Source organism: Marmota monax, unplaced genomic scaffold (assembly GCF_021218885.2).
Source record: "Marmota monax isolate L192 unplaced genomic scaffold, Marmota_monax_Labrador192_F-V1.1 WCK01_AAM20220418_F8-fsc00090, whole genome shotgun sequence".
In the NCBI taxonomy this organism is placed as follows: domain Eukaryota; kingdom Metazoa; phylum Chordata; class Mammalia; order Rodentia; family Sciuridae; genus Marmota; species Marmota monax.
The window spans coordinates 8,005,361-8,021,911 of record NW_026695219.1 but is presented as its reverse complement, the minus strand read 5'-3'; the positions used below and the strand labels follow the sequence as shown (position 1 = coordinate 8,021,911).

Genomic DNA, 16,551 nt, shown 5'->3' with positions numbered 1-16,551 from the left:
TAATTAACTCAGCTTACAGCATTATCTATTAAAAAAAAAAGTCAGCACATCCTATATACAAATAAAATAACTGAGGTGGTCAGGGAGAAGAAAAAAATTCAAGAAAACTAAAGCTAAGACCTTACCATTAGTGATCTCCTTTAAGCTATCAATGGAATACTGTCTTTAAATACTAGAAAGGAATCAATGACTTCAAAATACAACCACAAAATTGCACTAAATATTCTCTACTGCCTTAAACAGGAAATCACAAGTGTTTAATTCTGCTTTTTTTTTTTTTTTATTTTACATACCTCAGGTTCTCCACAGATGTCAATACAGCTAGTTCCATTTTCAACACATGCTTTTACTACAGGTTCTCCATAAAATCGATACTGGGGAAATAAAGAAAAAAAACAGGTTACTCTTACTTGGCAAGCTTTCACTGAAGCAAAGGACATTTAATTTTGAAAGTACAATCTTGGTTATCCCCAAATCAAATGTGAATAAAAGAGCCTAAAATAAATTGAGAAAATAAGACAACTGTATTATACCACCACTGTTGGTATAAATAAATACACGCATGATGAATTATACAGGAATGTATGCTTACCTCTAACTGAAGTCTTAACTTCTCTAAAACATTCCATTTCTCTAAAATGGAATATTTTAGACAGGAAGTAATTTACTTGAGTTGAATCCTAAAGAATAAAGATTTGCCAGAAAAAGAAAACCCCAAATAAAGGAAAATATAAAGTTATAACTAAAGGAAGCTATTCTTTGTAACTGAAGTGCACGGTGGTTATGTAGGAAGTGGCGCTTGCCTTTGGAAACTGAGTCAGGAGGATCTCAAGTTTCAGGCCAGCCTCAGCAATTTAGCAAGACCTGTGTCAAAATTAAGAAATAAAATAAAAAGGGCTAAGAATATATCTCAGTGGCATAGAATCCCTGGGCTCAATCCCAAGTACCCCCCCACCCCCAACAAATCTCACTAGCTCTCTAGTGTCTGTATTATATAGTTTAAGTCCAAACTTCTCAACATTTTGTAAAGATCTCATCATGTAACACCACAGCCCCTTAATTCCCACTTCCAGCGATCCTAAACTCTTTGTAATTCCCTACATGCTGGTTCTTCAAACCTCATGTTTATTTCTGCTACTTACAACATTTTCCCTCTGCTAAACACCTGCCTGACTCCCAACTCCTCCAGGCTCGATCTTAAGGACTCATCACTTATTAAGTCTCAACTAGTGAGCCACAGTCTTCCAGCTAGTCAATTCTCTACAAGTACTGGAAAGCTGCAGTGAAGCATTAATGAGCTTTTTAAAAATAGCAGCAGTTCCTTACAGAAAGAGTATGTATTTTCCTATTTGCTATAATCCATCCATTCCTTCCATCGTATTTTGTTATACCTTGCCCACTTCTCTACCAGTTAATCTAAGGCTGAGACTTCCCACAATCTTATCCCTATCTTATTATATTGTTATATTTTGCTTTATTTAGTGCCTTGTGTTTGTATGGAGCAAGTGGAGAAAGAATAACAATCCTTGATCTCAGCTGACATTTCTTACTGTGAAGCCAACGAGCTTACAATAATCCTGCTCCCAGTGTTCCATGTTCTAACCCAGTAGTTCTGCAGGAGGTATACAAAATGATCTTCTGAGTATGGAGGTAAATATAAGAACTTTAATTCATGCTATTTTCTTATAAGAAACAGAAAGAAAAAGTAAAGTTTTATTAACAGTTAATATTTGGGGGCTGGTGTTGTGGCTCAGTGGTAGTACACTTGCCTGGCATGTGTGAGGCAACTGGGATCAAGTCTCAGCACCACATAAAAATAAATAAAATAAAGGTCTGTCAACAACTAAAAAAATATTTTAAAAAAATATTTAATATATGGACTGAGGGAATAGCACATGTTAAGTGGTCAAGTATCAAATATAGGATGCAACAGGTATCATGAGAAGCCTGGAGAGTTCTACAACACACAGGGGGCCACAACAGCACCCTCATTCATTCATTCATTTTTAGCATATTGCAACCTACTGTGTGTTTACTCACAACCTGCAGAGAAGAGTTTCTAAGATTTGAGCTCTAAGACCTCAGGCATTTAGAGGGAGGAGGATAAAAAGGTCCAAAAGAGAAGACAGATAAAGCTGGTGGACAGGAGGAAAACTAGAAGAAGGTGAAAACTCATAAACCCAAGTAAAGAAAGGAAGAAATGATCAACTGGCTCATGCCAAGAGGTTTAAGATGAAGACTGGGAACTGATGGTCGGATTTGACAGGATGGGACTCTCTACCCACTCAAGTAGGAAGGATAAAGCCTGACAGAGTAGTTTAAAATAAAGTAGGAAGCAAGAAAATGGAGGTAGTGAGTAATGAAAAGTCTGTCAAGGAGTTTTGCTTTAAACAGTACATGACAAAATGGAGTAGTTGGAAGGGTATGGAGTAGTTGGAAGGGTATGGAAGTTGTAATTATATATTTAAATGCTGATAGAAATAATCCAATACACGTGAAAATCTGCTAAGTAATCCAATAAAGACAAGAAAATTATAAACATAAAGTCTTGGAATACTGTGCCCAATAGGGATAGCAGCAGTTTGGGTACAATACAGGTAAGTGGGTAGACAGGTATGTAGGTAGATCTAGTGGGATAAAGATGACAAAATTCTGTTCTGTCAGTTTCTTTTCTCACAATAGAATGAGAGAAAGAATGAAACAGAGAGAAAGAGACATTCAGTCATCAAATAAAAATGAGGGGGAAAGAAGACATGCTCCAAGCATGAGGAAAGAGAAGTTGTAAACCTACTGCTTGATAGAGTAGGAAAGAGAACAGCCATGAAAATGTAGAATTGCTGGGGAACAGAGGCCCACAAAATGCTTCTAAGTATATATTTGAAACAAGACCAGTCAACATGGGATGTGTTTTTATCCAGCCACATTGGGTTACTTATGTTTACCTAAAGATTTAGAGAATTAGAATAATCAAGGTTGGGTTTTTTCAAGAAAAGTGAAGAAAGAAGATCAAGGGAGCTAGTTGAAGGTGTATATTACAGAGTAATTACAGCAATGGACTTAATGGACATAATCTAAACTAGTTAAAAATAAAACTACATAAAGAATATTTCAAATGCATATTTATTTAATAACAATACAAAAAACCTTTTTGATTTCAATTTTTTAAATTATTAATAGTGTCAGGTGTTGAGAGCCACAGCCAAAGGGGCCCCAGCAAACTTCCAGCTGCCAGCTGATGATTGGCTCACAGCGGCCCCAGCAACATCTAGCTGATTGGCTCCTCGGCCCCAGCAACATCTAGCTGATTGGCTCCTCTGCGGTGATGCTCATTGGACTGTTTCCCTGCCCTTTCAGACCACGGAGCTGCTCATTGGGGGACTTTTTTGGCTCCGCCCACGTGACCCAGCCAATCGGCCTCAAGAGCAGGAGGATTGTGGGAGGGGGAGAGAAGCTTGTGTGGGAGAGAGAGGCTTGTGGAAAGCCGGTGGTGGCAGTTGAGGCTCTGAGGGTTTTTCCTGAGAGGCTGTTTTGTTTGGCGTGTGTGGTTCTAAAAATAAAGTTAGTTTCTTTTGACAAGTGGCTCCTGATTGTGCCCAGCCAGACTGCGGCAGTCAGGTGTGGTAGCACATGCCTGTAATCCCAGCAGTTTGGGAGGCTGAAGCAGGAGGATGACAAGTTCAAGGCTTGCCTCGGCAACTTAGCAAAACCCTGTCTTAAAAAAGAGCTGGGGATGTAGCTCAGTGAGAAAGCATCCCTGCATTCAATCCCCAGTACAAAAAAAAAAAAAAAAGTAGTAATTGTTTAAATGCTCAGTTTTTAAATAGCTTGCCAATTGTGATGGCTTCTTCAGATCAATCAATAAATGTCATCATCATTTACCTTGTTACAGGCCAGAAGTCTAGATGTCATTCTTGATGCCTCTCTTTCATATCTAGCACAATAGCACAAGCTGTTCTCCTTTCAAAATATACTGTGAACCCAAGCACTTCTTATCACTTGTACTACTACCCTGGTGCTTGGACCATTCTACTGATTGGCCCTTATTTATTTTTCCTCTCAGATGAAAAAGAACTTCAAAATTAAATCAGATCACATCCTTGCTTTCAACCATTCAATGACTCTTGGTCATACTTAGAGAAAACTCCCAATCCTGACCATGGGCTATAAGATTCTACATGACCTAACACTTCAATCCACCTTCACCTCTCTGCCTTGCTCCAGAGGTCTCAGCCAATGTCTTTTCTTACATTCCTTAGTCTTACTAGACACAGACTCATCTCAGGACCTTTGTATTTGCTCTCCCCAGAATATGCTTCTCCTTGAATACAGTTTAACCTTTTACTTCATTCCAATTTCTACACAAATGTCATTTTTCAGAGACCTTCCCTGATCATCCATCTAAAAGAAACTGATGGGCCATTCTCTTTATCTCCTTGCTTCATTCTTCCTCAAAACACTTACCACACTACCTACTATTATAATTTTTTTGTACTAGGGATTGAACCCAGGGGCATTTTACCACTGAATTACAATCCCGAGTCCTTTTAATTTTTTATATTGAGACAGGGTCTTGCTAAGTTGCCAGATTGGCTCAAATTTGGGATTCTTCCACTTCAACCTTCTGAGTTGCTGGGTTTACAGGCATGTATTATCATACCCAGTCCACTATTATAATCTTATTTTTCTGTCTGCACCACAAAAATTTTAGTTCCACAAAAGATTTTGTTCACCATTGTATACCAGTTGCCTAACATAGTGCATTTTATATACATGAAGTATTCAATAAATATTTCTGAATAAATAAATGACTCCTTTTTTTAGTTTCTCTCTCTTTTTTTTTTTTTTTTTTTTTTTTTTGGTACCAGGTATTAAACTCAGAGGCATTAGCTATTCTGGGTCTCTTATTTTTCCAGATGAATTTCATGATTGCTTTTTCTATTTCTATAAGAAATGCCATTGGGATTTTAATTGGAATTGCTAAATCTGTATAGTGCTTTTGGTAGTATGGTCATTTTTACAATATTAATTCTGCTATCCAAGAACAAGGTAGATCTTTCCATTTTCTAAGGTCTTCTTTGATTTCTTTCTTTAGGGTTCCGTAGTTTTCATTGTAGATGTCTTGCACCTCTTTCGTTAAATTGATTCCCAAGTATTTTATTTTTTTCGAGGCTATTGTAAATGGGGCAATTTTCCTCATTTCCCTTTCCGAGAATTTGCCACTGATATACAGAAATGCCTTTGATTTATGGGTGTTGATTTTATATCCTGCTACTTTGCTAAATTCATTTACTACCAGTTCTAGAAGTTTTCTGGTGGAACTTTTTGGGTCTTATAGGTATAGAATTATATTGTCAACAAACATTGCTAATTTAAGTTTTTCTTTTCTATATATATCCCTTTAATTTCTTTTTCTGTCTAATTGCTCTGGCCAGTGTTTCAAGAACTAGTTAAACAGAAGTGATGAAAGAGGGCATCCCTGTCTTGGTCCAGTTTTTAGGGGGAAGGCTTTCAATTTTTCTCCATTTAGAAAGATGTTGGCCTGGAGCTTAGCATAGGTAGCTTTTACAATGTTGAGATGTTCCTGTTATCCCTAGTTTTTATAGTGTTTTGAACATGAAGTGATGCTGTATTTTGTCAAATAATTTTTCTGCATCTATTGAGATGATCATATGATTCTTAAAGTCTATTGATGTGATGAATTACATTTATTGATTTCTGTATGTTGAACCAACCTTAGCAGGAAGAGTGAAGCAGGTGACATCACTACACCAGACCTTAAACTATACTACAGAGCAATAGTAACAAAAACAGCCTGGTATTGGCACCAAAATAGACTGGTAGACCAATGGTATAGAATAGAGGACACAGAGACTAACCCACAAAATTAAAATGATCTTATATTAGACAAAGGTGCCAAAAACATACATTGGGGAAAAGATAGCCTCTTTAACCAATGGTGCTGGGAAAACTGGAAATCCATATGCAACAAAATGAAATTAAACCCCTATCTCTCACCATGCACAAAACTCAACTCAAAGTGGATCAAGGACCTAGGAATTAAACAAGAGACTCTGCACCTAACAGAAGAAAAAGTAGGACCTAATCTTCATCATGTCAAACTAGGCCCCAACTTCCTTAATAAGACTCCTATAGCGGAAAAATTAAAATCAAGAATCAAGGGGCTGGACTGGGGATGTGGCTCAAGCGGTAGCGCGCTCGCCTGGCATGCATGCGGCCCTGGTTCGATCCTCAGCACCGCATACAAAGATGTTGTGTCCGCCGAAAACTAAAAACTAAATATTAAAATTTTCTCTCTTCTCTCTCTCTCTCTTAAAAAAAAAAAAAAATCAAGGGGCTGGAGTTGTGGCTCAATGGTAGAGCACCTGCCTGGCATGTGTGAGGCACTGGGCTCAATTCTCAGCACCACATATAAATAAATAAAATAAAGGTTCGTTAACAACTAATAAAAATATTTTTTAAAAAATCAAGAATCAATAAATGGTATGGATGCAAACTAAAAAGTTTCTTCTCAGTAAAAGAAACAATCTGTGAGGTGAATAGAGCCTATATCTTGGGAGCAAATTTTTACCCCTCACACATCATATACAGCACTAATCTCTAGGGTATATAAAGAACTCCAAAGCTAAACACCAAAAAAAAAAAAAAATCCAATCAATAAATGGGCCAAAGACCTGAACAGACACTTCTCAGAAGAGGATATACAATCAATCAACAAATATTATGAAAAAAATGTTCATTATCTCTAGCAATTAGAGAAATGCAAATCAAAACTACTCTTAAGATTTCATCTCACTCCTGTCAGAATGGCAGCTATTATGAAAACAAACAACAGTAAGTGTTGGTGAGGATGTGGGGAAAAAGGTACACTCATACATTGCTGGTGGGACTGCAAATTGATGCAGCCAATATGGAAAGCAGAATGGAGATTTCTTGGAAAACTGGTAATAGAACCACCATTTGACCCAGCTATCCCTCTCAGTCTATACCTAAAGGACTTAAAAAACAGCATACTAAAGGAACACAGCCACATCAACGTTTATAGCAGCACAATTCACAATAGCTAAACTGTAGAACCAACCTAGATGCCCTTCAGTAGATGAATGGACAAAAAAATGTGGCATATATACACAAGGGAATGTTACTCAGTAATAAAAGAGAATAAAATCATGGCATTTGCAGGTAAATGGATGGAGGTGGAGAAGATAATGCTAAGTGATGTTAGCCAATCCCAAAAAACCAAATGCGGAATGTTTTCTCTGATAAAAGGAGACTGATTCATAGTGGGTAGGGAGGGGGAGAATAGGAGAGGTGGGAGGGAAAGGGTGGGGGCAGGGGGTTAGCAATGATGGTGGAATGTGACGGACATCATTATCCAAAGTACAAGTATGAAGACACGAATTGGTGTGAACATACTTTATATACAACCAGAGATATGAAAATTGTTCTCTATATGTGTAGTATGAATTATAATGCATTCTGCTGTCATTTATTTAAAAAATCAATTAAAAAAAGAAATAAATAAACTCGGATGCACTTGATGCCTGAGACACATCCCCAGCCTTATTTTGTATTTTATTTAGAACAAGGTCTTAGTGCCTCGCTTTTACTGAAGCTGGCTTTGAACTCACAATCCACCCATCTTAGCCCCCTGCACCACTGGGATTATAGGCATGCATCACCATGCCCAGTTTCTTTTGTATGTTTTTAACTCATATATTTCTATAATATAAGAATCTAATAATATGTAAATAAAGTTGGGGATACAAACTCACATTTACTGAAGGGGCATACAGTAAAAAAAAAAAAAAAAAGTGGGGAGGGGCCGGGGTTGTGGCTCAGTGGTAGAGCACTTACCTAGCACGTGCGAAGTGCTGGGTTCGATCCTCAGCACCACATAAAATAAATAAAATAAAGGTATTGTTTCCAACTACAACTAAAAATATATACATATTATAAAAAGCGTGTGGGGGGTCTGGCCAACACAGCTGTAACCAATAACAAAGCGATATACACTCCCTGAGTATATGCCACTGAAAGCCTGTCACTCCCTCTCTCACAGTGTTCAAGTCAGGTCCATCTGCTCCTCACAAGAACACTCCCCATAGATTGTTAAGACCTTGACCAGTTCTTCTGTCCTCTGACCTTATGTTCCTCTGGAATATAAAATACCAGCTTTTGCTGGAAATGAATGGATTATTTGTTCCAAAACAAACAAGGGTTGATTACTTACAGGTCCTACGCAATTGAGGACAACTGTTGCCTGTTTAGCCATTTCATCCAGTGAGGCTGGGTTAGTGATATCACAAATTATTACTCCAACTTCAGATGGCAGTGTCGGTCTTCCTAAAATAAAAAAACAAATCATTTAAAGCACTTCCTAGTATAATTTTAGATTTTTTTTATATTAATAGCAAATTTGCTAAATATACTAATATGATGAAAGCTAAATCTCCTTCTCAAACTAAAGATAAAATTGTTTTCAATCAGATAATTTAAAAGGGAAAAGGCTATTAGGAAAGCAGGGTTAATACTAAGGATCTAACACAGCATCTAAAACAGCAATATATAAATGAAAACTCTGTGTAACATGGCAATTTTACAATCAAATTTGGATGCTAACTAGATGACTTTCTCCACCAATAAATTTATATTATAGTTTCCCATCAACTACTAAACAATTATATATGATCAATTACAGGGAGTGGGAGAAGCCTGTCAAGATCAACACTATGAGAACAGAAGAGGACTCTGAGTCTACTTTTTTAAAAATCCAATCTATATAAAATCACCCAGATTCATAAAAATAAAATAACTGGAATTAGCTGATCCAATAAAAGCAATGCAGATTTTGACAGGTCTAGGTGAATTCCCCAGGATAAATTGATTTGGGCATTCTAAATGGTAAGCTAGGCTGTACCTGCATCATCATGTTGAGCAGGAAAAAGAAATGGAAGAAAATATTTTAATAGTGAAATTATGGGCTGGGGATGTGGCTCAAAAGGTAGCGCGCTTGCCTGGCATGCGTGCGGCCCGGTTCGATCCTCAGTACCACATACAAACAAAGATGTTGTGTCTGCCGAAAACTAAAAAAAATAAATATTAAAAAATTCTCTCTCTCTCTCTTTAAAAAAAATAGTGAAATTATTAGAATTTTGAAATAATAAAGCCCAAAAGCTCTTTGCTCAAGATCTGTGTGTTGACACTGGCAACAACTAACAATTGTAGGAGAATCTAACCTACTCTCTATCTTCTGTATATAACCATGACCAAAATATTCTATATTCCTACTTAAAAGCATGTTCCTTGTGGAACATGGAAAGAATGTGGTATATCCAGAATGCTACAAGTGCTACTTCTCTGAATAAGGTGAGTCTAGAGAATTAATAGCCAAATTTCAAGGCTATCAAGTCCTAAGTTAGGTGTCTCCCCCAAATAGGAAGGCAGGATCTGACTGTCTGTCTGGTCTCTCCACCAAGTCTCCACAGCACCTGGACAGGACCTAGCATGGGAAAGATCACTCAATAATATATATTAAATGGGCTGAAAGAATAAGTAAATGTCCAAATCAAAAGAACAAAAAAAAATGGTTTTTTAGTTGTAGGTGAACACAATACCTTTATTTTTATTCATTTTATGTGGTGCTGAGGATCAAACCCAGTGCCTCACACTCCAGACAAGCACTCTGCCTCTGAGCCACCACCTCCAACCCCAAAATGCAAAATTTTTAGAGAAGAATAAGATTGCTGGACAATTCTTACAAACAAAAAATAAATTAAAAAACAGCAGCAACTTAATGAGACCCTGTTTCAAAACTAAATAAATAAATAAACAAAAAGGACTGAGGATGTAGTTCAATGGTAAAACACTCCTGAGTTCAATCTCCAGTACCAAACCAAACCACTAAACAACCAAAAGCACAAAAAATAAAAATAAGGGATTGTGGATGTAGCTCAGTAACACAAAGGGAGATCATGCACAGAGCCAAAATAAAATAATAAAAAATAGAAACACAACAATCATATCAGTAAAATTCTTAACTTTCTTTCCCATCCAGAAGACACAAAGCAGATGAGTAGAAAAATCAATCTCAAAGAAATCAATGCCCTATCTACCTATAGGTATCAAGAAACCTCAGACCCACCAAGTACCAAGATGGGGTGAAGCAGAGTAAGGAACAACTAAAGTTCTTGACTCTTTGACAGTGGGATTCACCAAACCATGGAAGAGATCCAGAAGTGGTGGGGAAAGAAAATTTTAAATTGTTCTTTAATTTAGGGGTGACAGAAAGCCAGGACAATATAAGAAACATTCCTCTCTCCCTTCAGTTCTCGAGCAGGGCTTGGGGGGAGATGCAGGGAGCATCCCTGGAGAAAAGCTCGGTTCGGACGACTTTAAGTCCTCCGCCGGCCTTCGGGAAGCTTTGAGGTGAGGTCAAACCCGGGGTCCGCGCAGCCCGGTCCCATCTCTTCCCTTTACCCAGCTTCAGTGCAGCCTTCTCCAGCACTCGCTGCAGCTTCTCCCGGGAGCGGCCCGCCACCGCCCACGGCAGCGGGGAGCTCCGATCCCGGGCCACCTGCTCCCGGGCTACCTCCTCGGTCACGAACTGGCCGGTGAAGCCAGAGGCGCCGAACACCACCAGGTGGAAAGGCCTTTGCTCAGTCGCCATGACGAGTCCACAGCAAGCCGAGGCCCGGGGCGGGCTGAGTCCACCGCGCCTGCGCCTCAAGCCACGACTCCAGTACCGGGCGCAGCAACCGCCGCGGTCGTGGCAGCCGCCGCCGAGGTCGCCAGCGCGTTGCTCCTCCTGCCAGATGCGCGCGGGCCACGCCCATGGGCACGCCCACTCCGCCTCGAGCCAGGTCCACAGCCGCGGAGCCACTTCCCGCCATCGTTCGACTGCCTCCAGGTGCGGCTCTGACGAAGGCTGGTCTTCTGGGGCTGACGGGAGTGGACGGTGGTCCATGGCTGCGTCGGGTCGTTTGTGCAGCTGGGCTCTGACCGCTCGAGACGCTGCCTCTAATCTTCTCGGAGGCTGGGGGCGGCGGCGGCGGGTTATTCTCTTGCCCCAGGGGGGTTGTTGCATAAAAAGAGTACGAGAAACGCTCGTGAATGGAGGGCATTGCCCACGACAAGAACGTGTAAGCTTTGACAGCACATTGGCCAAGGGCTGTCTGCGAAGCAAATTAATAACAGGGGGAACGCTGGTGGGGGTATAAAGAATGCAAGATATTATCTCTTCAACTTTTCTGTTGTAAAATAAAACTTGAAAGAGCCGCCGATTTGGATTAGGTTTCTGTACTGGGTCCGACAGACCAAACCAATATGAAGTCATTCCTGCTAAGGAAGCTAACTTGGGAGTGTACCCAAAGAGTTTCAGTGGGTTACCTCAGAGTTTGATGGATGTTAGGCAGGCAATTAACCAATTAAGTTGTGGGTTTGCCTCATTTCCATTTTCTTTCCATAAATACTGCCGGACTGTATTGCACCTCTGGGCTTTTAGAACCAATTTTGTTTCTGAGGTTGCCCAATTCATTGTTGGGTGGGTTTGTGTTTTGTTTTTTTGTTGTTTATTTTTGCCCAGATAAGCACTGATAAATTTGAACTTCATGGGTTTTTTTGCCTTTTTTTATTCTGTGTTAGTCAGCCTTCCATTGTTATCATGAAATATCTGACATACTTAGAAAAGGTTCATTTGGGTTCACAGTTTTGGTGGTTGCAGGCAAAGATCAGGTGGATGCATTCTTTGGACCGCTAGTGGGTGTGTTGATGTCAATGGTGGGAGTTCCTGGGGAGGGAACTGCCCATGGCCAGGAAACAAAAGAGGAAGGAGCTACAGTCTCATAACCCCTTTTGAGGCCAGCCTCCACCAATGACCTAAGAACTTCCCATTAGGCCCCACCTACTAAAGTTCCTGCCACCTCCCAATAGTGCTACCCTGGGGACCAAACTTTTAACACATGGGCCTTTGTAGGATATTCAGCATCCAAACTATAGCACACTGTAAATATAAAACCATTCTAAATTTTTAAATTTATTATTATTATTTTAATATTTATTTTTCAGTTTTTGGTGGACACAACATCTTTATTTTATTTTTATGTGGTGCTGAGGATCAAACCCAGCGCCCCCCCAATGCCAGGCAAGTGCGTTACCGCTTGAGCCACATCCCCATCCCTAAATTTATTATTTTATCTTGGTACTAGGGATGGAACCCAAAGGTGTTCTACCACTAAGGTACATTACCCAGTCCAGCCTATAGGCTGCCCTGGAACTTGCCATTCTTCTTCCTTGGCCTCCCTAGTAGCTGAGATTTCAGGTGTGCACAACTACTCTCTTGGCAGTCTAAAAATAATTGGTGTGCATTTGTACTGGATATGTGTAAATAAGTCATCTCATTTAATGCCATTCAACAAGTATTTCCAGGGACTCTACTATGTGTTAGACTCTGAAGTAGACCCAAGGAAGATAATGATTAATAAGACAAGGTCATTGCTCTTCCTCAGAGGGAGTTAAATAGCTACATTGAAGTACATGTAGCAAATGAAGAGAGGAACTAACTCTGAGATGGAAGAAATGAGAGGAAACCCTTGTCTCAGGCTGTACTCTGTTAGTAGTACCCAATATTATGCCAAGGACTCTTGCATGTGTGGTAATATTGTTTATTGAAGGGTGAAGTATTCAGAGAAGAACTTGGAATTAATTGGACTTAGATATAGAAGAATTGAGAGAGGGATAGATATTCATTTGTTCAAAAAACATTATGCATATCTTATATACTATACTAGAAAACAGAGCCAGATTTTGAAATAAAATGATATTTTAATAAATACTGACAAGGCATTAGATAAAACGCAGCATCTATTCCTAATTTTAAAATTTTTCATTAAAATAGGAATATATGTTTTTTTAATTATGAAATTTATTAGTCAAACAAAAAAGGTAAAACAAACAAAAAAACCCACAAATATATACCCAAGACATAGCTTAAAAATCTTGCTGATAAGCTTTCGGATGCCCATCCTTGAACACATTTCCTTCCTTATCCCCCAGGAAGCCCACTTGCCCAAATTTGTTGTTGATCATTCATATTCCAATCTTTCTTTATTTTTTAATGTTTATTTCTTAGTTTTAGGTGGACAAAATATCTTCATTTTACATTTTTGTGGTGCTGAGGATGGAACCAAGTGCCTTGTGCATGCTAGGCGAGCGCTCTACCACTGAGCCACAACCTTAGCCACTATCTTTTTATTTCTGCCATACATGTGTGTATTTCTAAACATGATAATACATTTTTGCATATTTTGAATATGTTATAAATACTAATTCTTCTGCAGATTTTCTGTTTGGTCATGATGTTTTTAACTTACTCCCTAATAGTTCAGAGCAAAAACATTATACTGTGGTATGTATACAGAGAGAGGGTATAATATACACATGATAACAGTGCATTCATATAACACAAAGAATGGTACAATAAAATTTGTTTACATTTCTCCTTGTGCACATGTTCAATAACATATCCAGTATGTATTAGGAATGAAAACAGTTGGTCCTAGAATATGCATATTTGAGATGTTATTAAAGTGCTCTCAATAAAATGAACTAAGCTAAACTCTTAGCAGGATATGAAAACTCTCTGTTACTTTACATCCTTGCCAATAATTGGTATTGTCAGACTAAATTTTTGTCTGTCTTATATGTGTAAAAATAGTAGGTATGTCAAGAATTAATTGCTAAATAGTAGAAATAAAATACTGGGGATATAGCAAAAAACAAAGAATGGAGGAGGAGGGGAAAAGGAGAATTTTATAGAAAGGAGGGGAAGTTTGCACCAAGCTCTTTTAAAAAGTAAAAACCAGGACTGGGTGTATAGTTCATGGATAGAGTGCTTATCTAGAATACACAAGACCCTAATACTTCCATCCCTAATCCTAAAAAAAAGAAAAACTTTAAAAATTGATTTAATAGAGAATAGAATCTATTTTCCTGACTCCATCAATCATTAACTTTAGGCAAGTTACCCAACTTCCAGTTCCTTGATTTTCTTTCTTTCTTTTTTTTTTTTAGTTGTAGTTGGACACAATACCTTTATTTTATTTATTTATTTTATGTGGTGCTGAGGATCAAACCCAGGGCCTTGCACACGCTAGGCGAGCGCTCTACCGCTGAGCCACAACCCCAGCCCCAAGTTCCTTGATTTTCTTTTGGTAAAAGATAGGACCTGATGAGAAGACACTATTTTGTAAAAGAAATCTAATAAAGCATATACATATTAATCAGTAATGATATTCACTTGTTAAATCAGTCATCTAAGTGGTATAATTGCTCAGCCAATACTATGCTCAAATAAAAACGGAAGGACCATGAATCATTGTCTCAATCTACTTATTTCTAATTGTTAAAACCAGTGGTTGTAAGGACATGATCCTAGGAAACGAGACATAATATCTTATCTTTCAATATGCTTTCTTTCAGGAAAGCCAGGCAGGGTGGTGCACATCTGTAATCTCAAAGGCTTGGGAGACTGAGACAGGAGGTTCATGAGTTCAAAACCAGCCTCAGCAACTTAGTGAGGCCCTAAGCAACTCAGAGAGACCATATCTCTAAATAATTTTTTTTTAAGGGCAGGGGATGTAACAACAACAATAAAAATCCTTCAAGAAGGTGTTATTCATACTCACCTGCCAACCAATAAAAGTTAAACAGCTTTCCAGTCTTAGATTGACAAGAATGTTTTGTGTTGTCATGTTCCAGCAGAAATGTCTCAAAGACTCTTTTCATCTTCACCAAACAATTTCTTGCCAAGGCCATGGAAGACCAGCACACACCCATAATAAGTAATGTATCATTATTTTTGTATTGATTACCTTAATTTTCAATGGGCATGGTACTTTTTAAACATGCTCCCAGAAATTAATCATGTAACTGTTAGCAATTACACGAATCCATTTTAGATACTGCTATTTCTTCAAGAAGTTAGAGATTTAGTTTTGTTAAAATTAGTTGGTGCCCCGCCAGAGCTCAGTCCTGGCCCAGGACTGCCTCCACCAACTTATAGAGAAGCCCAGGCCCAGAGTAGGCCCAGGTTCTCCCCCCCACCCACCTAGGAGCCCAAGCTTAACCTACTTCCATCTTGGGTCACTGCAGCCATCCCAATAGCCTTCCCCATGCACTAGCCTCTACTTTGGGATAACAGACAGGGCCTAGAAGCAGCTGCATCTAGGAGCAGGCATCCCAAAGCCAGTAAAAGGCCCACCCTTTTAGCCCCATCTCTAAAAGATGTGGCATCATCTTGGGGCAATTCCACTGCTATCTCGAGTTACCTCCGCTATTGCTGCCACCACCCTTAGTTGCAGTAGTTATCGCGGGTTACCGGGAGTGTCTAGAAGTCCAACACCAAGGTGAGGTACAGATAATCTGCACAAATACCACAAGATTGTAGGGTAGAAACTGTAATACTTCAGATCCACACTGCAAGAAAGGAAGACACATAAACAACGTGAAAAAACAAGAGAGGAAAATGTCCCAAATAAACCAGGATATAATAACAAAACCAATGGACAGTGCAGTTGATGAAATGTCAGAGAAGGAGTTCAGAATGTTCATAATTAAAGAATGACTAATGAATGAATTAAAGAATTACCTATGGGGGATAGTAGAGGATAGGAAAGGCAGCAGAATACAACAGACAGTAGTATAGCAATATGTAAAACAGTGGATGTGTAACCCATGTGATCCTGCAATCTGTATCCGGGGTAAAAATGGGAGTTCATAACCCACTTGAATCAAAGTGTGGACTATGATATGTCAAGAACTATGTAATGTTTTGAACAACCAACAATAAAAATTAAAGGAAAAAAAATAAGGTTAAATGAGACTAAAAAAAAAAGAATTACCTAAATGAGCAAATATAGGCAAAAATTGATCACTCCAACAAAGAGATAAGACAGCAAATACAGGCAACCATTGATGATACCAATAAAGAGATAAGGGAGCAAATACAGGTAGCAAAAAATTACTTTAAGAAAGAGAGATTCTGAAAAAAAATCAGAAATCCTTGAAATGAAGGAAACAATAAGCCAAATTAAAAAAAACTCAATGGAAAGCATCACCAACAGACTAGATCACTTGGAAGACAGAACTTCAGATAATGAAGACAAAGTATACAATCTGAAAAATAAAGTTGAACACACAGTGAAGATGGTAAGATACCATGATCAGAACATCCAAGAATTATGGGATAACATCAAAAGACCAAATCTAAGAGTTATTGAGATAGAGGAAGGCATGGAATTTCAAACCAAAGAAATGCACAATCTCTTCAGTGAGATAATATCAGAAAGTTTCCCAAACATGAAGAATGAATTGGAAGATCAAATAAAAGAGGCTCATGTACACCAAATGTACAAAATTACAATGGATCTACACCAAGGCACATTATAATGAAAATGCCTAGCATACAGAATAATGGTAGATTCTTAAAGGCCACAAGAGAGAGGAATCAGATCACATATGGGGGAGACCAATTCA

The 16,551-nt window shown here is 38.7% G+C and overlaps 1 protein-coding gene across 1 annotated transcript in view; it reads right to left on the bottom strand.

The window, feature by feature from the left end:
* Positions 1-10,768, bottom strand: part of Sccpdh (saccharopine dehydrogenase (putative)) — a 44,542-nt gene extending 33,774 nt beyond the window's left edge. The window contains exons 1-3 of the mRNA XM_046432541.2: positions 10,498-10,768; positions 8,252-8,364; positions 294-374 (exon numbers count right to left, since the gene is read on the bottom strand). Coding sequence (XP_046288497.1) covers positions 294-374; positions 8,252-8,364; positions 10,498-10,687 — 384 coding nt within the window. The 5' untranslated portion in view covers positions 10,688-10,768. The remainder of the gene's footprint in view (positions 1-293; positions 375-8,251; positions 8,365-10,497) is intronic.
* Between the last annotated feature and the right edge of the window lie 5,783 nt (positions 10,769-16,551).